The sequence below is a fragment of the Mus caroli genome, chromosome 10, assembly GCF_900094665.2.
Source record: "Mus caroli chromosome 10, CAROLI_EIJ_v1.1, whole genome shotgun sequence".
Taxonomy (NCBI): Eukaryota; Metazoa; Chordata; class Mammalia; order Rodentia; family Muridae; genus Mus; species Mus caroli.
Window position 1 is genome coordinate 24,422,103 of NC_034579.1, and position 24,921 is coordinate 24,447,023.

Genomic DNA, 24,921 nt, shown 5'->3' on the forward strand with positions numbered 1-24,921 from the left:
AAAATGAAATTAATGGATAGTGCTAGCACTTCTATTTTTTATGTCCATTTACTTATAAGAGGGGTATCATTGCTCCCAATATCAAATAAATAAGTTGTTCAGGTTTTAGAAAAATTAAACTAGAGGCCAGAGAGATGGTGCATCAGTTAAAGAACACATTCTGTTCGTGCAGAGGACTTCATTTGAGCTCACAACACCCATGTCAGGCAGCTTACAACTGCACCCATAACTCCAGCTCTGTGGGTATCAGATGCCTCTGGCCTTCAGAGGCACTCATACACACACACACACACACACACACACACTCACATACATGCACACACACACCTTTAATGTAATAAAAATACCTGAAAATGGTAACAAAAAACTAGCATACCCATTCTGAAACATTGCTGTTATTTCTAAAAATTCAAATCATTTTCAACATTTGTGTCAAGTGTCAGGAGTCCTTAGGACAAGTTGCCCTCAAACTGTTCCTCATTTTCTCACAGTTTTCATCTCCCTGCATGGTATCTCATGTCTCTGTCTAGATCTTTATATTTCTACAGACTTTCCTCTTGACTTGGAAAGAACAGTTGGTAACACTTACTGTGTGCAACAAATGTCAATGAGTGATGGTATTAATGGTAATGACTGTGTAGTGATAGTTCTGGTGGTGCTGCTGGTGGTTGATAATATTCGTTTGTCCTTGTTTTTAATATTACTAATGGCTGCTACTCCTTCTATATGGCTGATAGGTATTCATCAGCAAAGCATGGTTTGTGCCTGGTTTATTCTGTTTGGGTTGAGATTTATTTTTTTGAGTGTCCTATATGTTGGTTATGTGCCCCTTTGTTCAACTACTACAATCCTCAGAGGAAAATAAACTAGAACAACTCTTGGGCTGTACAAAGCACTTTAAAAGGAAATCTTGTGGACACATACTCCATCTATTCAATGAGCCTTTGTAGGATTTGTGGTATGTTTGTATAGATAGTAATAGGGACCAGAAAATAATGTCCTACCATTGAGGTAAGAAATTCCATTCTTAACAACTGGGAAATATTTCTAAGGCAGCATTAACTGCTGTCATAAAGTGAATAATATAGTTTACACTGGACAGTTGTTTACTGTGCCTCTAAAAAGAAATTGCCTGGTGAGTGTGAGTTAACTCTTTTATATACCATTAGTAGATTTTTAGTTTCATGTTCATGAACAACACAGAGAAACAAAAATATCTGGGTTGTTGGAAGTGTTTGGTTGGTTTTGTTTGGTTGGTTTTGTTTTGATGTGGGAGGGAAAAGGGTCAGTGTGTCATTTGAAATGGTAACTCTAACTTCTACAACCCTAAATAATTCTGCTGCTACATTTACTAGACATTTCTGTAGTGGACAGCATGCATGAGAAGTCTAAAATACATATTAGGGTTGGACCATGTCAGTCCTCCAAGCCAATGATAAATGATAGCAAAGCTCTGCATAGCATTTTCCAATTTTCCCCAATATCTTTCTTACACAGCATATGATTCAGTTCCATCTCTTTGTAAGTGTTTGAGTCACATCTGGACAGGGTTGATTTTTAAAGGACTTTGGATTAGTTTTGATTAATACTGTGAATGTTCTGCTCCGTGTACCTGTTTTCTGTGTGTTTGTAGATTTTACTTCGGAACAGCAGAGGAGAGAAAGGCCCTTTTCCTTGTTTTAGTTGGCATCTCTGATAAAGCAAAGTTAAGTCATGTTGTTAGCAAGACTATCTAGAAGTTGATCAAAGGCAGTCTTCACTCAGGAGGAAGGCTGGACCTTAAATTTTTAAAGCTTTTATATAAATCATCTGTGAATTAACTTTTCTTTAGAAGTGTTTGTTTATACTCTTGTTAACGCTTTTTATGAAAACTATTTTATTTTTTAATAGTCTCATATATATACACAATGTACTCTGATTATTTCCATCATCCAGTACCCTCATTTTATCATACTCTCTTTCCCTCTGAACCTAGACATAAATAGAAGAAATAGTGAAACTCTTGGTTTGACAATGAGAATATCAAGAAGCTCACAAATAAGGTCATGCTACAACAACGAGCCCATGTAATGGTTTGCGTGTTATCCTAACTCCTGAAATTAGGAACAGTTCTTAGGTTTTCTAATCTATGTCTGTAACCTTGTCCTCAGGCTCACTAGAGCCACTTTATTGCTGGTGTCAGCTGCCCCTTAGGGCTCACACTCAGGTCTCCCTTTTGTATTTACTTTGGCAGCAAGCTTGCTAAGAAACGCAAAGATGCAATGGGGAACACACGTCAGGAGATGACCCACATGGTGAATGCTATGGACCGGAGTTATGCTGATCAGAGCACCCTGCATGCAGAAGACCCCCTTTCCCTCACCTTCATGGACCAACATAACTTCAGTCCAAGATGTAAGTTACACATTAAAAATTTCATTAATGCCTTTGAAGCTTAATTTCACACAATAACTTTTGAATAATGAAAGAAGAAGCCAGAGAAGCAGTTAGGGAGAGTAAAACACAACTGACGTTATTTTGGAATTTACCAAAAGACATGTGTTCAGTTTAACTTCAAACTAGGGATTTTGTTATGAAATCGTAAGAAACATTCAGAACATAGAGCCATACAGACAGCATGTGTCATTGAATTATGTTAAAATGTCATTTTCTATATAAAATTGGTGTGCATTATTTATATTTTTCTTTATAGAAGATAAGGGTTCATTTGAGATAAGAAAAAACAATAATTCTTTCTAGGCATTAATGACGTAGGTAATTGTTCCATTAAGGAAATCTAGTATTAGTTCTGAAGAACTCCAATACCAAAAAGTTAACCAGAGATAGGGAGGTAAGTTCATGGATAAAGAACTTACCAGACGGGCAGGAAAACTGGAGCTCAAAACAGCAGAACCCTCATAAAGGCCAGGTATGTGTGTAGCTGCCTGTAATCCTAACACTTGGTTGACATTCAGGAGTGGGTCCCCCGGGCAAGCTGACTAGCTAGAATTGCTGAAATTGGTGAGCTCCGGATTACTAAGAGAGCCCATGTCAATGCAATAATAGAAAAGAAATTGTGGAAGCCATATAATATCAACTTCTCTAGACATACACACACATATGTGCTCACACATGGCAATGTGCATGTACTCACACATACCATATACATAAGAAAGGTTTAACAACATGAAAGATTGGTCTTAAGTTCCTAAGTATGGAGTATGAATTCTAAAAGTGTAGTTGTGTTGACTGGCTTGAAAAGCTTGATGAAATAACATTTGCATTCATTTTCCCATTTCCCTATACATTGAATCTTCCAGAATTACTAATGTTGACCTATGAAGGCTTTGCTTTTAAAATATCTCTATTGAAGTCCCACTTAAGCACAGAGGATTTGAATAATTACATAATTTGAATATCCTATGAAAATTATTCCCTTTCAAAGTTTTGTGTTTATTTAAATTTAAGTTAATGTGCCTAATTAATTTCTTCAAATCTTCCAGTAGAATTGATGCTAGAGATGGACAAATCAAGTTTGTCATTAGCATTTCATATATAGGACATTTCTGTAACAGGTTTGATCCTAATTTGGTAAACATGCATGTAAGGGGACAAGAAGTAAATAAAAGAATTCATATTCTATGCTAACTATAATCATAGGAAATAGCAAGTTTATACAAAACTTTAGGTTTTAAGTCTATGTCATTTCACAAAGGGGATTTGGGGGGGGGGGAACTTTAGCTTGATGAAAAATTTCAGTAATTGTTGGCTGTCATTTTCTAGTGTATATCCATACTAAATAAAGTTAAAAATACTGTTAGTTATTTTGGAATTCAGTTTTAATCATGTTAAGGACTATGTAGCCTATTTCCCTTTTATTTCACTATTAAGACTGAACCACAGGGAACAACAAAAAAAGTTTAAATTCTATGACTGTTGAAAGTTTGCTGAAAATATGAGTGTATGATCTCTCCAAGTACTTGATTCAGTATTTAGTTGAGTACAGGGCTAAATGTATTTCTCTGCCATGGACCCTTCTGTTTGTTGCCCATAGCAGGACCTGACTATAAAGTATCAATTCTGAAGGTGTAATTATAAATACCCACTTATGAACATAAAGGAAGGATTAAACCAATTCCCCACAGTGAACGGGGAAAATTAATTAGAATGATTATATGGTCTTTATTTCTGTACGTACCTTATAATTGATAGATCTAAAATGCAAGGTTCCTTTTTCCCTAATTTTATCATCTTTATAATGTTACGATAAATTATCTGCCTTTTTAAATTGAACAGAGGTCTGAGCTATAACTATAGATGCAACTCTTTTGTCATTTTATAATAACCCTGCTAGAAAAAAGACTTTTACCCTTGCAAAGTACAGAAATCAAAGCAAACTGTATCATTGTATTTTTAAAGAAAAGACAAATCAACTATTACAAACTTATTGTAAAGGAATATTAATTGTAAAGAAAAGTAGAACTTAGAGCCAAACATTCCTTCATAAGCTCTGTTTTCCCCACAGTGCCCAATGATCCACTTGTGCCGACTGCCGTGTTAGGTGAGGCCTAAAATACTTATCACCAGTTTTTGTTTTATTTTATTGTTTCGCATGCATCACCACTCCTTGCATAGGTTGTATCTTGTCCACATAGCAACAATTTGCCTTTTGGTAAGTGTCTTGGCATAGTCCAAACATACAGCAACCTTGTTTCAATATAGATAGGCCTGGTAGATTTAGATGGAAAGCACCATTTAGAACAACATACCAGCTTCTACTTGTATTGGACTTGAAGCAGAATTTCCCCTAATGGATGGCTAATGTGAAATGAACCCTAATAGTCCATTGCCAAGAGCCAAGAATGTCTGAGCAACTGGCTGATGTGGAAAAGTCAGCTTTAGCTAAGAGATTTTCTAAGTCCCTCTAACTTTACAGCAACTAAATAGGAGAACCCTGTTCATTTGCTCTTACTTTGTCATTTTAGCCATGGGTAATACAGGGGAAGTTGCTAGAATTTTGATGCAAGCGGTTGGCATAGATGACACTACATTATATCACATCACATCACATCACATCACATCACATCACATCACATCACATCACATCACATCACACCACACCACACCACACCACATCACAATGAATAGTATCATGGTGCAAGAACTTAAAACTGAGTTTACCTTAATCATACCTAAGAAAAACGGATGTTGCTTGTAATGATTCTGGACCTTTTGGTTGCAAAACTGCATTAATTTTTAAACCTATATATTTCAGAACAAAACGTGCCTCACTTTAAGTTGCTTCTTATTTCCTGACAAATTATCCACCAATCATTTTGACCAGTGTGCATTGTATATCCACAGGTTGTTTATCAGTAACACTCTTGGGGTCCAACTTACCCCCAAACCCAAATTATCAATAAACATACCTTTAAAATTACCCAACATTATATTTGATATTTATGCTTAATATTTCTTGTGAACAAGGAAGCTTCACTTAGACATCTTTTTGCTATGTAGGTATTCAGTTTAAAAAAACATTACAAAATATTTGGGGATTTTGCATCTAATCAGTTAACGTAATGTATACTTCTGCACTAAAATAATAATTTTGAATTTGTAGAGCCTATAAAAATAATAAATCTAACTCTAACTGTACTCATCCTGAAATGTGCATATTCACAGTGAGATGAAGGTGGGCTGAGGCATTTTTCAGAACAGTTGACCTGACATGCCTGGTGACGACAGGGGAAGTTTCAAATGTTTCTACATAGGCACCTTCTGTTGAGAACTGTAGAGTGGTGTCAGTATCTCAAATTAATAAGTAGATTTTCTTTAAATTAAAATAAAAATTGGAGAAGAATGGTTGGGCTAAACATTAAAATCCATCATGGTAATTTTCCCACAGTCATGTAGAGTTAGGTTCCAATCTCAGCATGTATAAGAATGTATAGAATTACAGTGAGTTCAGAAAACCAACTTGCAGGTTCAGTCTTCCACCACTAAGAAGTGTCATGCTTTTCCCCCACAGAACTGTATGTAAAGAGAAAAGGAGATAGTGCGTATGAGCTTTACAAACTATTAAGGCTAAACAATTCTTACGATATCTCAAATGAAAAGAATTGGTCATGTTTAAGGAGAGGTCGAGATAGCATAGTAGTGACATAGTAGTACATTATTATCATGTAGCTTTCTTCATTTTGAAACTGAAGGGGATTGGTTTAAAAATCACTGGCTTTCTTTGAAAGCTGACTCTCATTAGTCCCATTAGACATCAGATTAATATGTTCCATTTCCCATCATTCTTAGAACCGTGATATTGATGGTTGTCTTTCATCCATTCACTTTGCATTTATACAGAGTTTTTTAAAAATAATTTCAAACATTGCTTCATATCTATATCTACCTGAAGATTCTGAAAGGCTTGGAAATTTTTTATATTGATTCATATTTTTATCTTTTGTGTTTTCACTGCTTCGTTGGGCTTAAGTCCCTATAACCGGTAAGTATATTACAAAGAACTCTAGAAACCTTTCAATCAAGACATAGCCAAAGTTATTATTCTTCAATGTATAATAAGGATAATGATGAGCACAGGCACTCTTGCTGACAGTTGCATTATTAGGTAGCTTAATGAGGTGGAAATGTATTGAGATTAATAATTCATATGTGATTATTCAAAAGACCTTACTGACTATTGTACCACTGTATTAAAGCTAGATTCCACACAGAGCCTTTGCTCTTTCATACCAGGATACAGTCATTTATACGATGTGCAGTGTGAGTCAAATCTGTGTTTCTGAGCTTCTTACAATTGTAAAGATTCTGCTGTTGCAGCAGATTCAAGATGAGCTCTATCTAGGCCTGCCTTGGCTACCTTACTCGTCAGCCTAGGTGCTTGCATTCTAGCTCCTGACATCCTGTGTTCCATTGATCTCTCCTCATCAGTTGTATATCCTGTGGTAGAGCCTAAACCAGTTGTTTCTGAATTTTACCTTACGGGGAGATGTTTATAGTCATTTGCCAGCCTATTGATTGTAATATTCTAGTGATGATAGGTCAGTTGACAGCAGTTTCATTGGAAGCAGAGGGAACTCTAATGAATCATTGTACTAGCAAATGTGTGGAGAGGGGTGGTTTAAACTGGAAGAAGAGGCAGTAATTCTCTTGAGTGGTTAGGTCCTAAGAGACCCCACCAAGGACTTTCTTTCTTTCTTTTTTGTTTGTTTGTTACCTTTTGATGTTCTTATTTGGCTTTCTTTGTTTGGTGGTTTTTGGTTTGTTTGGTTTTTTGTTTCTTTTTTTTTCCCTTTAGTGTGTGTTATTTTTAGACATGAATGCAAAAAGAAATTTAGTTTAATAAGAGAGGGTAAAGATAAATGCAATCAAGCTAAATTACAGAGACATACAAATCTGATTGTAGGGTCTTTTTTTTTTTTCCCCTCTCCAGGAAGAAAAAGTGTTTGTCATGGGGACAACAGTTCATTTTTTGCCATATCCTATTTGTAGAGTTGGCGATAGAGCAGGCAGATGTACCAGCACTTGAACTATGGTTCACTGTTAATTAAATATCATTCTCTGCAGTAAGCATTACCATTTCAAACGCAAGTTCCCCTGAAAGTGTACTTTCTTTTCTGTTAATGAGTGTGACAGTATTATGCTTTTCGCAGTAACATCCCTCCAATGTTTGTTGTTTTTTTTTTTAATGGTAAGTTTAAATGTGATTAAATATAAGCATGTTTCTCATTGTAATGCTTAGTTTTTGGACATTAAAATGCTGTTTATTCTTCATAGGCAAGACGTTCTTGGTTCTTTCTTCATCTTTATGATAGAAAGAGAATTAAAATTGTCTTTCCAGTTTGAACTAAAACCATGGGGATGGGGTCTATACTTAAATTTGGGTGGTGAAGGATTCTGTAGAATTTTAACTAAATCGCTCAGTCACTGAATATTTACTGAATTTCTGGTAATGAGTCTATAGCCAAAGAAGATAGATAGATAGATAGATAGATAGATAGATAGATAGATAGATAGATAGTTAAAACTGAGGGCAAGAAAAGTGGCATGCAGGGATTCTGGTTGGCTTAGAAACTTTAAGAAAAGCCTGGTAAAACAGTTCGAGGGAGGGGCTCAGGATTCAAGGGAGGTATCCTCATTTATCTCCAGTACCCCTGATTTCTCTGACTTTGCAGACAGAGAAGTCAAAATGTACTGGCAATTAAAACAATATCACAGTAACAAGAAACCAAGGGGAAACGCATGTGAAGCCTCCTGGCGGGCAGAGGGGTGGGGGTGAGATTCTATATTGGTATTTCTAATCCAGGGTGTGTTGTGTTGAGAAAGGAGGGGAAAGGAGGTGAGCTGAGCATCTCTGTGGTAATGGGGATGTTGTCTAAGCAGGGTCTCTGAGGGAGGTTGGACTATGAGTGTGAAAGAGTTTATCCAACTGGGTCAATGGTGAAAACTTTTTTTTTCCAGTTGTCAGCTTGGTCCTCTGGCTCCTGCCTATGCTGTTGTGACTCCAAATGCTAAAATCCAAGGCAACTCAGCTAAATGAATCCAGTGTCTTCCTGTCTCTCCCAGCATCTGCTATCTTGCTGATAGACATATGTTCTGACCTTTAACCCCTGAGCCAAAGTGAAAGGTTTTGTCTTTAAGAGGATTGCTGTCCCAGCCCCCACACCAACCCTCTCGGCTGGCTTTTCTTTTCCATCCTTCTACTACTTCAAGATTTAAATAAAGTCTTCACATCTTCTTTGCATGCTTATATATTAAACAAGATAACTTTATCTCTTTTTTAATGTTCTGGAATATGAAATCTGCCAGATGAGAACCACAGTGCCACAGCAGAGTCTAGTCGTCTCCTGGATGTTCCTCGATACCTCTGTGAAGGGACAGAGTCCCCTTATCAGACAGGACAGCTGCACCCAGCCATCAGGGTGGCCGACTTACTGCAGCACATTAACCTCATGAAGACATCAGACAGCTATGGGTTCAAAGAGGAATACGAGGTGAAAGCTTCAATACTGTATTGAATTTTACTTTTAACCTGATACTCAATGTGATGTAGCATTTTCTCCCCTTCAACATTACAAGAGTGGGATACTCTGCAATCTCTCTAGTCCAGCATTGGGAAGGCCGTCATATGTGTGTATTGGGAAGCAGGAAAATGAAGAAGAAGAGCCCTTCCTGGAAGTGTATTCAGCCCTTCCTGGAAGCCCTTCCTGGAAGCCCTTCCGGGAAGTGTATTCAGGGTTACATTCCTTGTAAGAGTCTTGGGAATGGATTCCAAAATATTTCAATGTTATCAAAAACACTGTACTAGATTTTCCCACAGTTTCCTATTCAAAAGTCAAGAAAAGGATCCCCAGAGCTCCTTTGTAGTGTGTTAGGGATGCTATGACCCATTGACTTAAATTTCAGGTGTTTCTCTGTCTCCTTGCTTGCAAACCCTCTAATGGTGATAATATGTCAGATGTGCTGCTTGCCACTCTCGCCTCAATTTTGTGAACTGTTCAGCTGCGGATGGCAAGGAAGAAAAGCTGAACACCACAAATTAAGTATACAGCATCCAAAGGGAGAAAAAATTAAATGTGGTAAATTTCCTTTCACAGTATATTTCTCTTTCCTACTCAGACCGAAATACCAAGGTTTATCTTACAAAGAAAATGACTTAAATCACATTCCAAGGAACAGCAAAACAACAATGTTCCTTTCTTTCACCTCTTTCTTGCTTTGACCTCTCAGTGTGCAACACTGAAGCTGGTTTATCCTCATACACTCAGCACAGTGGGTATGGGGACGCACTTAGAGTAGAGGGCACCCAGTATGTCTTATTCCAAAGAGCAACCAAACACATTCAACTCCATGGAAAGAACTTGAAGGTTCACATGCCATGCATGGGCCACTTGCATACCTTATTTGGGGTGAGAAAAATTATCTTAAAATTTTGAATGTCCGCTTTAGATATTTGAGAAGTGCCCAAAATAAGGGTGGGGAGTTAGAATATCCTGCCAGAGTGGTTTCTGCTTGCTCATTTCATGTATATTCCTGTGTACTCTACTTCAAAGAATGTTGGCTCTTTGAAGACCCTACTTCCTGTGTTGAGCAAAGTTTTAAGTTTAACTACAAAGAGAGAGAGAGAGAGAGAGAGAGAGAGAGAGAGAGAGAGAGATATCTTTTGCTGTATTTGAAATTGCTGCATGATTAAACCAACCAGTGAGCCCATCTGTCAATAAGTTCTTGGAGAACAAGAATCTTTATAAGCCCATTCCCTTTAGAAAAGACCCCATCTTCATGGCCTTCAAAGAGAAAAAAATAAATAAATAAATGACAGATCGCACATGACTAAAGAATTATGGGAACAAAGTGATTTTTTTCCTGATATAAAAGCTGATGGAACACATTTGGAAGATAGACATTAAAAGTAGCTTTTCTAACTTTTAATGTCTTATTATGTAGACAGTTGGAAACAAGAGTGATGGTCCTCCTGCTTGTAACTCACTAGAGTATTTTCAAGGTTCTGTTTTTCTCTAAAGTTCCTGCTGGGCTCTAAGCTGAGATCAGACCAACTCACGATGAACAATCTGAGGGCTGCAAAACAAATGTGCTCATGGCCGTAGACAGTCGTGCCCCCACCCCCACAAATGTGGCTTCCACTGTGTGAATTTTAAGAGCAGATAAAAACTGTTGTGAAACACAATTAAGCTAGGTTTGCTTACCAACTGTTTTCTTTTTTTCTTCTTCCCAGAGCTTCTTTGAAGGCCAGTCAGCCTCATGGGATGTGGCTAAAAAGGATCAAAACAGAGCAAAGAACCGATACGGAAACATTATCGCATGTAAGCATCTTGACCCTTGTAAATATTACATCTATAAACCTGAACAGTGAGTTACCACTTCCATGGTTTTGACTTTAGGTAATCCTAGGAATAACATAGCTGTCTGATAAGTGATCTACTGAATATTAAAAACAATGTTACTGCCCTCAGTAAATTCATTCTTATTCTTGCCTTTGAGAAACTTGCTGTTTTAAATTTTTGTTTAAATATCTGGAAGGCTATTAACAAATGTTGAAAAATATTGGGGTAATGCCAAAGTTTTTTTTTATTATGAATTAGTATAGCATCCTGTAGGTCATATTCAAGGTTGCTGAGGTATTTATTTCCCATGCCCTTATACCTGGAGGCAGGGACTGAACTCCAGATAGTAAAAGCCATTAATCACTCAGAAGTTCCATTCAGATGGTATCTGCATGAAGACTACATGCGAAATACCAAGTCATCACCTGACCAACCTTAGAAGTAGCAAGGAGAGTGGATGACCTAACTTGTAATTATCTGTGGTTTCCTTAAACCAGTCCAATCTCGATTGGAATAATTCTAAACTATCTATAATACATTAAAACATAATCTGTCTATCAAGGAGTGAAGAACAGGTTCAAAATTCACAGTCTAGTTAGTCTGTGGCTGTAAAATCCATGGCATATATGAAGAGCCATCCAGACATTGTGTTGCCACCTGCAAATTTCCCGATGTGCAAGACAAGCTGTCGAACCTGTGTTCAAAGCTGTCATTGCAAGAAGTAGCAAACTCCATGTAGTTCTTGCATATCCCAGATGACTGAATAAATAACAATGTAGAGCTTTGAAAGTGTGGATTATAAAGACTAAATTTGTCCCCACGTTTTTCCCACTCCCTGACTGTCTCAGAGCAGAGGAACTCAAATTGCTTGCATCTGATTTTTTGTTTTTTACTCTTTTTCCAATTTTTTATTAGGTATTTTCTTTATTTACATTTCAAATGCTATCCCGAAAGTCCCCTATACCCTCCCCCACCCTGCTCCCCTACCCACCCACTCCCACTTCTTGGCCCTGGCATTCCCCTGTACTGGGGCATATAAAGTTTGCAAGACCAAGGGGCCTGTCTTCCCAATGATGGCCGACTAGGCCATCTTCTGCTACATATGCAGCTAGAGACACGAGCTCTGGGGGTACTGGTTAGTTCATATTGTTGTTCCACCTATAGGGTTGCAGACCCCTTTAGCTCCCTGGGTACTTTCTCTAGCTCCTCCATTGGGGGCCCTGTGTTCCATCCACTATTGGATGCTCATAGTCAGCATCTGATTACTTAAACCTTTCAGATGATCACTCCAGAGTCATCCTGCAACCTGTGGAAGATGACCCTTCTTCAGATTACATTAATGCCAACTACATCGACGTAAGTGTCTTTACGGTGTCTTTCCATAGTGTGCCCACTTTATCAGCTCACGTCTATGAACTCAATGTTTGTTGTTACCTATGACTTAATTGCTACCTTTAAAGTAAAGAACAAACTGTACACTTTTCCTTGTTCTACATCCTAGTACTTACTGACACTGTTGTGCTTTCTTTCTCACCTGACTTTGGTTTGGGCTGTAGATTTGGCTGTACAGGGATGTAAGTACCACTATATGTCCATAACAGCACCCTCTGATGAATATTTATTATAAATACCCTTAATCGCAATTACTACTAATGCTTAGTCTAGTTGTTTCTGCATGTGTCACCTAATTAGTCTCATACTATATATTTATGTTTCATTTTTTTGTAATTATTTTATGTGCGTAAAGAACTATTTTACTTCCTCCCCTCTTCTTGTGTAGAAAACTGGGGTTGTTTTTGGCTTTGGCAATTTATTATTATGCATTTGAATTTTATTTGTTGATGATTTCTGTCTCTGGCTTTTCTTCTTCCCTTCCCTAAGCATATGTGAGAAGCTGGATGGTATGATGTGCATTAGTGGTTTTGAAATTTTAATTTTCAATATTCACTTTTTATGTTAAAAGATGAGAATGGGGCCAGGAATGTAGCTCAGTAAGTAAAATGCTTGCTGAGTATACAGGAAGCCCTGAGTTCCAATCCCAAATACTGCACAAACCGGCATGGTGGCGCGTGCCTGTAATCCCAGCCGTTGGGAGGTAGAGGCAGGTGAATCAGAAGTGGAAAGGCATCCTGAAGTACAGAGCGAATTTCAGGGCCAACCTGGCCTAAATAAAACCCTATCTCAAAAGCATAAATAAATACAATAAGTAGGGAGACTATTTTGTGGTGTGTGATATTGGCTTGTAAAGTTATAAAATTCTTCATGCAAAAAAAATTCTGTATCATGTTTTAAACATATATATATATATATCACACATATATATTGGATCATACCAATAAGGTCTGTTTTCATTACATATTGTCCCATTAAATTTTGGTTATACATATGAACGTGGCAATGATTTATGCAAGTGAAAGTGTAATTATCAAATAAAATTATTGCCAAAGAGGCAACATATTGTATTATATGTAAAGACAGCTCTTTGGCTCTATTATCTGTTTGAAATTTATACAAGAGGGTCTAGAGATGCATCAGCTGCATTTGCTAATCTTGCAAGTGACCCAGGGACAATTCCCAGCACCCACACTGAGTTTACAACGTCCATTACTCCAGTTGTAGGGTATCTTACGCCCTCTACAGAACTCCTTAGATACCAAACATTCATGTGGTGCACATACATATATTTAGACAAATATACCTTAAAAAAAACAATAAAAATAGTAATAATAAAAAGGCCCTGGAGGTGTTGAGAATGTCACTTTCTCTCTATGTGCCTCAGTTCCCTCATATGCACAGTGATACTAGTTTTAGCCTTATCATTTTGTTGGGGAAATGCACGTAGTTCCTCTACTACAATGACTCACATGTAGTTAGCACATGCCAGATTTCAATTATTATCAATTAAGAACCCACGTTCTGAGTGAGTCAAATGACAGCATGCATATTTTTAAGTTGAAAGTCTAATACAGCTTTGCAGCACATAATGTTAGTGTCCATAGAGTGATGCACCATGAACCCCTACCTGTTCTAATTTTGGAAAGTCGGAAACAATTCCTCAAAGCTTTGAACTTCGTGCCTTACAGTTATTTTAATAGTTATAACTAATTGATTTAATGTATTAGGAATAGCATATAAATGTATTGTGTAAGTTTTCATCAGAGTTTTATTTTCATAAAGTTTTAAGTTTTGCCAGACATGTCATGAAAAAAAACTAAACTAGTTGTTCTGTAGCACAAAAGACATGAACATCTCTCTTACAACTTTGTAATTGTTCTTAGCTCTTAGTTTAACCTAAGTCTTTTTTGGTTTTTTTTGTTTTGTTTTGGTTTTTTGCCATAACAGTTACATGCTGATGCCTTGCTATAATATTATTTTATGGTTTATTGGGCAGAACTTTATTCTAAATAAAATTTGTTTTACAACTCTGTTACGATTCCAGTATATTTTAGCTAAATACAGTGCAATTTTATCGTTTCCTTTTCTTGTTTGTATATTATACACAAAATGCTTCTCTGCAGGTTGTAGATATTTCATTTGAAATAGAAAACTAAAGTGCTTATTAAACTTTGAAATACAATTCCATGACACGTTCTGGATTATTATGACTTACCAAGAAGTCAAAATCAGCTGAGTGTGCGGGTGCAAACCTGTCATCACAATAGCTTGTAGTCAGTTGTAGATGGATCTCTTTGAGTTTGATGCCAGCCCGTTATGCTGATATGTAGCAAGTTCCAGGCCAGTCAGGCCTAGTAAGACCCTGAAGACTCTGTCCTCCCCCACCATCTCTTCCCCAAAAAAGGAGAGGTAATTTTTTGGTATTTACAGTAGAATGATGCACACTTATTACATCCCTGGTCAGAGACTACCTCCTGCCCGCATGTTCCACACGCACGGTCTGTGCTGAGCTGCCCATACCAAATACAGACAAATCTTAACAGATTTCACAGAATCCTACTTAACCCTTTCATGCCATCAATATTTTTTCAACTCACCTGTGGCATGTTGGCCATTGAGAGCAGACAACAAGCAGATCGATCTTTATCATGAAGAATTCATTGAAACAATATTAAATCTCTATGAACAATTTTGCACACTGAGAACCACTAGAATTTTTGTTCAAGAATAAGTGCAGTTTTGAAAACTTTTTCCCTATATATGTGTGTACTTAAGTCATGTGTGTGTAAATTTCATTTTATCAGCACACACAAAATAGTTCCTGCAGATTCCTGAACATGTTACAGAACTAAAATATTACCAAAAAGAATATGACTTAACTTCAGCAGGACTTTGATTTGAGCACACATGCATTCTCCAGCTCTAACATTGGCATGATCTGCTCCTTTTTACTTTCCTGTTTTCTGGTTCTAATATGTCTTTGTCCGTTTGTAATGCGGTGTGTTGTACTTTTGAATGATGCAATAAGAATTAATGTTTTTTAATAGAATTTTACCAAGAGTGAGTGATGTAAAACTTATATGAAGGCATAAACATGTTAGTGAAACTAAACTAAATCTCCAGGGTTATTCTTCAGCAAACAAAATTCAATTATACAAATTCTAATCAGAGCTTTTAAAATACTTAAGCCTTGTTGTCTGTTTACACTTCACATAACATAGGTTCGAGGAGTGGACCCTGTGTTCACTACTCAGTTCTGTTCTTTTTATTATAACCTAATCTTGAGAGGGGCTTTTCTTCCCCTTTTTTATGCCTTCATTTATTTATTTCTGATACCAATGTAAAATGATAAACAATTTGCTTTCCTACTTTAGGGCTACCAGAGACCAAGCCACTACATTGCAACTCAAGGTAAAATTTTGTCTTTCAAATGCTATATTTACACTTATTTATATTAAATATTATATTTGTACTTATTATCATCCAGTAGCTAATCACTTTTGTAGTCTTGTATTTTAAAAAAGTTAGCTCTTACTCATTTGTATAGTACCAACACTTGTTCAAAACCTAGGAAAACTTAATCTTGATTCTCTTTTAAATTAAAATCCTGTGATGATTTTGTGATTTGATCTTCGATGATCAGGTATCTCAGTCCATTAGACAGTAGTGTTGGGGAAAAGCAGCACTTTTGATGAACAAGAAGTGAGCACTCTTCCCACCTTGGGTAACTGTGATCTTGTAACGAATTTTGTCAGCCTGAAAAGCAGTAAGACCCAAGACCCATAGTGATGATGAGATATTGTACTGTCATCCAGCAATTTTTGACAAATTGTAACTGAAACAGAATGTAGTCAAGTCTATTTCTTATGGGAAAGAAAAGCAAAGAAGCTTGGTCCTACCATGCTGCACCGAGAAATGAAAGAATCCAAACAAACAAACAAATCTGTAGTTCTCAGAATGTCTCCTGGCCATCTACAGAATGTGCATGACTGCTTAAAGAGGAAAGGAAAACGGCATGCTACTCTTTTATTCAGCTTTTGCTTTGCTTTGCTTTGCTTTGAGTTTTTCCTCCTTTGATACTGAGGACAGACCCCAGGGCCATGAACTTGCTAGGCAAATGCTACTGGGGAGCTAAATCTATTTTCTGACATTTGCTCTTTTAACACAGGTCGTTTTATTGATATTTAGCCTTTTGTTTTAGTAATTGGATTTAATTGAATATGCTTTACTGTGAGAAATCTGTAAAACTGGGTTGACGCATATACCAGTAGTTCTACATGGGTGATAGAAGGCACATGCCTTTGCAGCTAGGTAATAATATAGAATAATAGTAATAATAATAATAATAATTAATAATAGTAATAATAGGATGTAAGGACATTACTTCATTTACTTTTAATCATACACTATTCATAAATGATGGACACTTGGTTAATTGGCAATGTCTTCACAGTGTCCTGAGAGTTCTGTTTTCCACATATACATACAAGTACAGTAGAATACCATAGTGACAGGGATAAACACCTCAGAAAGTATGATACCATTTTATGAGTTGCTACTTCTAGAAGACAAATTGAAAGAAAAATTGGTACTCGTCTATGATTTTTTGTGTAGCATATATTCCAATATAAACTGAAATGAAGTAGTTCTAGTTGTAGTGTAAAGAGAGTTTTATCTTTTTTAGCTTGTTTCATGAACACTACTTTTTATGTTTGCAAACTTTTTATTACCTATAAAATATCTATGATAACATAAGATGAAAAATTGTTTATAGGCCCAGTTCATGAAACTGTATATGATTTTTGGAGGATGGTGTGGCAAGAGCAGTCTGCCTGTATTGTGATGGTCACTAATTTAGTGGAAGTTGGCCGGGTAAGAGAAAACTTTATTTATTTATTTATCCATTTATTTATTCATTTATGTTTTTATTTATTTATTTATTTACATATATGAGTATTCTTGAGAATAATAATCAACTGTCTTGGAGAAGGTTTAATAATATTTCATAGACAGAACATTTTGATTGAATGCTCCTAAATGAACTTTCAATGACTGAAAAATATTTGATTTCTCATTGAATAATAAGATAATCTTTAATTTTAAAAAATAATTTCTGAGACCTTTATACACAAATGCTCCCCCCCTTCTCCAATTCTTTCCTTGAACCCAGCCACCAAATTCATCATCTCCTCTTTATTTATGATTGTTGCACATTTATACAACCCACAGAGTCCATCTGCTATTGCTTGTATATGCATATGTGTAGGGGAGGCTACTTGAGATTGGATCACTTATGAGGGAACTTCTGGAGGAAACTAAGATAAACTTGAATTTTATACTGAAATGTAACTGAACTATTAGACTTAACATTTTTTTTGAAAGTGCACAGTCTGTTTCTTGTGTAACATTTTCTCAGCTGTGTTTGAATTAAGGACTAAATTTTTCATTGGAATGAAGTTGTCTTGACTACCATGTATGTGTTCAAATTCATCTGTAGCTATGCATTCTTCTCATCACTAGGTGAAATGCTATAAATATTGGCCTGATGATACTGAGCTTTATGGTGACTTCAAAGTCACCTGTGTAGAAATGGAACCACTTGCTGAATACGTCGTTAGGACATTCACCTTGGAAAGGGTAAGCATTCAGACTTCTATTGAAAGTATGAATACTGAAGCTTTCAGAAAAATCACTGCAAGGTTTTGCTTTGATTACTATGAAATCTATGTACCTATCTATTTATTAATTTAAGAATTCATTTCTTTTTTTTTTGTTTGTTTTGAGACAGGGTCTCAAAGTGTAGTGTAATTCTGGCTATCCTTGAACTCACTCTGTAATTCTAGCTGGCCTCAAGCTCACAGAGATCCACCTGCCTCTGCCTCCCAAATGCTGGAATTAAAGGTGTGGGTCACTAAACCTAGCAATCTATAAATTCTTATTTAAGAGTTAAAGTTTGGGACATATACTAAAATCCCTGCCCTTGTTGGAGGAGTCTTCACCTGCAAGGATATTGATATTATTATATATAATCTATATAAACAGATTATATAGCGGCAGAGCATGGTGATAGAATACCCTTCAGAAACTAGAATAGAAGATATTACTGAAATGCAAGGGGAAATGTTTCACAAAACTAAAGGGCTAAAGGGAAGAACATATTTTAAATGGCATATGGACCACACCTTTAATTCCAGCACTTGGAAGTGAGGTGTAACGGTATGTAAGAGGAAGGTGCTCCTGAAAGAGCTGAGTCATGCTGGAGCCCTAAGGCTTACAGTTTCTCTTCTGAGATTCATGGCTCAGACTTCAGAGATAGGTAATTCAGGGGAAAGGAAAGATGCAGGATAAATGAATCACAGAACCAGACACTGAAGCCTGATGGCCAGCCCAGTGATTTTCCTTTGACTTAAGCTACTGGAGGCTTTGAAGTTCAGAATACACCATTTTGTTGCTTTGATTTGATTTCATTAATTGATTTTCTCTTGATATTCTCATTGCTAAAATGTATTCTAATTACTCCCACCTCTCTGAACTCTCTTCTTTTCCTATACTCATATAATTTTTGGTCATGTTGTGACCCACTGAGTTTAAGGAGATGAGCTAAAGAAACAAAAGAGGGTATACACTCTTAAGATATGGGCATAGGTCCAGAACCGTGGATACTACAGAAGTGATTAATGGATAGTAGAACACAAAAACGTGTAAACAAAAGCACACACAAATCTATGCATTTCTGTAACATCAATTTTTAATGTTAATATAAATGAAAATCACTAGAATCTGTGAAGACAGGCAACTATAAACTGTCTACTGAGAATGGTCAATGAATATGGATATAATGTTTTGTATTTTCAAATGAGCAAGAAGTATTACATAGAGTCCTCATTGATTGTGTATGATCATTTAAATATGGAATTTGTTAATGATCAGAGTTAAAATACTTTAAGCCTCTACAAATCAGTATAGAAGTTTAACCATGGGATTAAAAAAAAAAAGCTTAGGTATTTGGTACATTTATCTATTATGAGTCTATCCTTAAGAATGTATTTACAGGTAATATCTAATTTATATTGGTGAAAAATTTTAGATAACTGGAAATATGATGTGGCAGAGAAATAGTCAAACATTAGAAACCCAGAGAATTTTGTAGCTGAGAATTTCTTTTAAAGAATGGATGTGGCCATTCTTTTAGCCAGAGAAGACCATTAAAGTCTACAAAATGTATTTGAAAATAATAATTTTTAAAAAAAAGGCAAGTTATATATTAAGGTGGAACACCAACCAGAAAAAAATACCATTAAAGTCTGGTTGCTTGAAAAGATCAATAAAATATCTAAATAACTAAGGGAAACACACTGACAAATTTCCAAACATTGTTTAAAGAATATTATATTAGAAAGCATGGAAAGTTTGTAACTAGAATTACATTTGCTGTTAGAAAAGTTACTTTATTAAACCAATCTGAAGGTGGCAGAGAAGAATGTTTACAAAATCCTCAGGTAGCTGATGATCCAATAAAAATACCACAGCCTATAGCAGAGACGGGAGATTAAAGGGGGACTTCCAGACAGAGATAGTAACTGTGGGAAGAGTTGAGAGGTGAGTGATCAATTTCATTCAAAAATATGAAAGGTTTTAAGAAATACTGAATCTAGTCATGAAGTAAGAAAATACTATTATATTTTTCTAAGAGCATGAAGACATTTAAATTAAGGGAAGACATGGAGCATAGGAGTGAAGTTATGTGATTTCATTAATTGTTTCATGAATTTGATGTATTATACTTAAAGACATTTGTATGACGCTTTAGCAAAATTAAGGAGACTTCCTGAATGGAAAAATGACCTCCCAATAATGATGGAGTGCTTGGAGTGGAAAGGAGAATATTTATTATAATAAACTAGTATACAGGCTGTTGGCACAGTTATTAGTAAAGTAAGGTGATAGACATTTGCACTAGCATTCAATATTTTTGCAAATCTTAGCAAATTAGTAAAAGAAATGTTGTATAACAAATGTTATATTTTTCTTTTTATTTTATTTATGTACATGAATGTTTTGCTTTCATGTATCCCTGTGTACCATAGGCATGCTTAGTGTGCCTATGGAGGCCATAAAAAGCCATGGATGCCCTGGTACTGGAGTTACAGATGGTCAGGGTTGACATGTGGGTGTTGGAAACCACACCCAGGTTCTCTAGAAGTAAAGCCAGAGCTCTTTTTTTTTTTTCATTCCAGTAATTGGGAATTTTATAAAATCACTGAAATAGAAAATGTAAGGTATATACAAAGGACCCAGTGTAGACTGGTGCAGGCCTGGGTGTGCTGCCTCAGCTTTTTCGAATTCATATGAGTTTTCTTTGATCCTGTTGGCTTAGAGATCCTTGCTTCCTTGGTATCCTTTATCTCTTCCTATACTCTTTTTGCCTCTTTCTCAGTCAGTAGCCTGAGCCAGAGAAGAGGGATTTGATAGAAACATACCATTTAGGGTTGAGGGTTCCAAAGTCTCTCACTCCTTGTATAATGTCTGGCTATGGGTCTCTGCGTGCATTTCCATTGTATTTATTTTGTGTGTTTGGAGAAAGCATGGCATGGTATGAGTGTGAAGGTCAGAGGACAAGTTGCTGGGGGTTCTCTCCTTCCACCTATAAAGCCAGAGCTCTTAACTGCTGAACTGTTTCTTCACCCGCAGTTCTATAGCTGCTTTTAAAACCAAAATTATTTTAACAGAAGCTTTTCTACCAAGTTTTTTTTTAAAAACTAATATTTACTTAAATTACTAAATCAACACAAAATTCACATTTTCTTTTTTAACAGTCTATAGAAAATATATGAAAAGGGCTTCCATAATGACAGAACACTGGACACTGTCTTTGTCTGGATTTAGCAGGACATGTTTCTAAATAGAAAAAAAAACAGTAAAATACATCAAATGCCATACAATACGATATAAATGACCAAACACTTATGTCTCTGTGAATGGGTTACATGAGATTAATGTCGCACTAGCTAAGCCTAATTCTAAACAGAATGCCACTGGAGTCTTTCGACTGTTTTTCTTGTTATCTAAACTAAAGGCAGTGCTTTTGGAAGAAAGGCACATACCTGGTTATTAGTCTGAATTTTATTTATTAATTAATTACTCCTTGGGATTGAGCGCATGGCCTTGTCCACATTAGTGTTCTACTACTGAACTCCTTCCTAAGCTACAGAAGAAACTTTTTAAATCAAAGACTCCTGGGAGGATGTTTACTACCAGATGGGAAAATCAGCTTTTACAAGGCAGCCTTGCACATGTCACATGAGTAGAGAGAGTGCCAGCACCACCCATGAAACCACCCTGCCAAAGTAGTTGGTATAGAGGATGTGAAATATATCAAAAATGTGATTTTTCCCATTTTTGTGATTTCAGGATGACTTTTGAGATGGGAATGCTAAATACTGTGCTAGGAATTAATATTGAAAGGAATTACAACACACAGTCACTAGCTTCTGAGATTTTGATAACACTGGTTTCTGTAAGACAGACTCTGAAGATTAACTGCCGTTCTTAAATTGATTTATTTAGTTCCTGTTTTTGCTTTTTCTGATTGACCAAGTAAGATTAATATCTCCACCAGGAGCTCATAGTAAAGTTAGATTGATATAAATTTTTTTTGCTTGTTGGTACAAATACAGATCCTTCAGCATAAATTTTTCTGTGTTATATTTACAGTGCCAATGCTTCCTCAGCTCTAAGGGTTTGCTTATGAAACAAGAGAGGGCTTGTCGGCACCTTTACACGCTTCTCTTAGATTAACCTGATAGAAGAGAGAATGGCAGTGGACGGGTCACTTCCTTCATTGTGCTGTTACTCTAGATAATACTTTATGAGCCAAATTACTTCACAAAGCTGAGAAACATGATTTATCCAGAGACCAGTTTAGCTGCCTGTATATTTTCACAAACCAATCTAGTGTTGCACTGTGCTGGAAAATCCCTACATGCTAGGCTTCAAAACCATTTTCAACATGGATAAGCAGGGTTTGGAAATCTCTCCTTGAGAACTCAGTATACCAGCTCAGGGAAGCTTTCCCCTTTCTTTCTTATCCCTCCCCCAAGCCCCCAATAATTTCATGTGATATCACTCCTAGTAAGAAGCAAGCTATCAAAGACAAATACAAATTACCCAGAGCACCAAACAAAACTAACTTTCTTTCATGCCAGTTCCCTGACAATAAAGGTTAAGTTTGCAGTAGACTGTTAGACTAGTATCCTTAAAATAAAATCAGTAAATATTAATTTTTTCATAGCCACTCAAATCTAGTATCCATTGTGTACTTCGTGATTTTCTATGGATCGCTTCTAAAACACTCCTTTTTATCTTTATACAGAGGGGCTATAACGAAATCCGTGAAGTCAAACAGTTCCACTTCACTGGCTGGCCTGACCATGGCGTTCCATACCACGCAACAGGGCTCCTGTCATTTATCCGGAGAGTCAAGCTATCTAACCCTCCCAGTGCTGGGCCCATTGTCGTACACTGCAGGTGAGCAACGTTCCCAACTTTAAGCAAGCATCCAAACAGGACTTAAAGGTGCAAAAGCTAAATGTTGCTCCCGAGGTTTGTACTAGCCTGTACTACAGATGATGTAGAACAGAAATAAAAGTTGGCTGTGGGTAGCATATAAGCTAAAAATAGTCCATACATTCAACCTAGTGTATATTACCTGCAAATACAAGCATAGGAAATGCCTTTCAGCGGCAACATATGTGTTGGGAGGCTTTATCATTTTTGAAAATTCCATACTGTATAGATTGGTAAGTTGTTTGTTTTTTTTTTAATTCTCTCTTTTTGTTTGTTTGTTTGTTTGTTTGTTTGCCAATTCACTTAGTCTCCACTGGAATCCCAGCTTTTAAAGCTAAACTTGAGACATATGCCATTACTAAATGGCCTAAATTGCAAGAATTGGAGATATAAAACAGGTGCATAACTTTTTCTTTTTTAAAACATTATCCATTAGAGGACCTTAAAACCACATTGATATGAGTCTGCAAATATATGCCAAAACCTGAATAATTAATCCAGATTTCTTCTGATTAAAAACTTATATATATAAAAAAAGCAACCTGAGACACTAAAAGTGAGAGACAAGGATCATTTTGAAATAGGGTCAGAAAAACAAGTACAGCTTCTAAAAAGCTGCTGGGAAGGATGCACACCAGTCTCAGATCGTGCTCCTTTCAAGCTGCTGCATACATAGAACTTCAGCATCTTTCTTTCTTTTTGTAAAACCCAACCCATTCAGAATTTCAATGCCCTTTAATAATAATAATAATAATAATGATACAATGAAACAAATGGAAGAGAAACATCCCATAATGGTCAAACACTGGACACATCTTAAAGGGGGAAAAAAAAAAGTCATTTCAGTCCTCCAGAGATCTGCTGTACTCTCCTCAATTACTTACCTGTCACAGACACTGGGAACAATGATTGAGAAGAAAGTATAAGGGAAAGAAATAGCGATACAGAACATGTCTTTGGCTAACATTCTAAGAGAGAAGCAAGTGTAAGACAGGTGACTGTCCTTGAACAGCAAGGAAACAATGCCATTAGCCCAATTAATCATTTAAAAATGAGGTAACTACATGTTTAATGCAGAGACTTTTTGATTCCTCAGGCGTTTATGTTTTCTCAAGAATTGCTTGCTTGATGTATGCTCAGGAATTCTGTCCCCAGAAAGAGAAGTTCCTTATTCCTACCTACATGGTCATCTCTGCATGACTGGAAAAGAAACTGGCTAGACAGTGGATCCCGCACCACTCTCCCCTGCCTGACACCACCCCACAATTGTGGTGCCTACCTCATTGCCTGTGAAGCTGTAGAGACTTACAAAGGCTAAAATATTCAAAGCATGTTATAATTCTGCTATATAAATGGAACAAAAGAGTGGCTATCAGGCTAAAGAGGTGGCTCAGTAGTTAAGAGCACTGGCTGCTCCTGCAGAGGACTCCAGTTCAATGTTCAGAGCCCACATGGCAGCTTACAACTGTCTGCAACTCCAGTCTCAGGAGTCCAGTGCCCACTTCTGATATCCTAAAGCACCACACACATGAATGGTAAACATATATACATACAGCCCTAACATTCATGCAAGTGAAAACACTGAAGTAAGTATGTAGAATACAATTTTTTTCTTTATATCATCTTCCCATATCCTATATGTAAGTATCTATTAAAATGTATTTTTTAATTTTTATTAAACTAATAAAATTTATTTTAAAATTTACAACTCAGTATTGGCGTTTTTAAGTCATCAAAATAATTTATATAGTTAAATACCTCTTAAATATACATGATATCTTCTGAAGCTAAAAGTAATATGCACTCAACCAGTTTTTAAAATATATTTGGAACATTAAATTCGATAGAAGTAGAAAAATAATCTCTTGTGAAATCCTCTATGAAAGGAAATCGTGACAAGTTCCTGATTAGACCGAAACTATTCCATCTCCAAGGGAGAATATGCAGAATAAATTTGGCTTCATAGAATGAATTGTGTAGTGTTCATTGTTTCTATTTTGTGGAATAATTTGAGGAGTATTGATATTAGGTCTTCTTGGAAAGTCTGATAGAATTCTGCACTAAACCCATCTAGTCCTAGGCTTTTTTTGGTTGGGAGACTTTTAATGAGGGATTCTATTTT

General features: G+C 36.3%; 1 protein-coding gene across 1 annotated transcript in view; it reads left to right on the forward strand.

Moving 5' to 3' along the window:
• Ptprk (protein tyrosine phosphatase receptor type K) overlaps positions 1–24,921 on the forward strand; it is a 509,254-nt gene that overhangs the window by 470,705 nt on the left and 13,628 nt on the right. Inside the window, exons 17-27 of the mRNA XM_029482632.1 lie at positions 2,234–2,394; positions 4,505–4,540; positions 6,470–6,481; positions 8,806–8,990; positions 10,730–10,817; positions 12,118–12,194; positions 12,395–12,412; positions 15,608–15,644; positions 17,008–17,105; positions 17,754–17,870; positions 22,606–22,760. Of these exons, the coding sequence (XP_029338492.1) occupies positions 2,234–2,394; positions 4,505–4,540; positions 6,470–6,481; positions 8,806–8,990; positions 10,730–10,817; positions 12,118–12,194; positions 12,395–12,412; positions 15,608–15,644; positions 17,008–17,105; positions 17,754–17,870; positions 22,606–22,760 (984 nt within the window). The remainder of the gene's footprint in view (positions 1–2,233; positions 2,395–4,504; positions 4,541–6,469; positions 6,482–8,805; positions 8,991–10,729; positions 10,818–12,117; positions 12,195–12,394; positions 12,413–15,607; positions 15,645–17,007; positions 17,106–17,753; positions 17,871–22,605; positions 22,761–24,921) is intronic.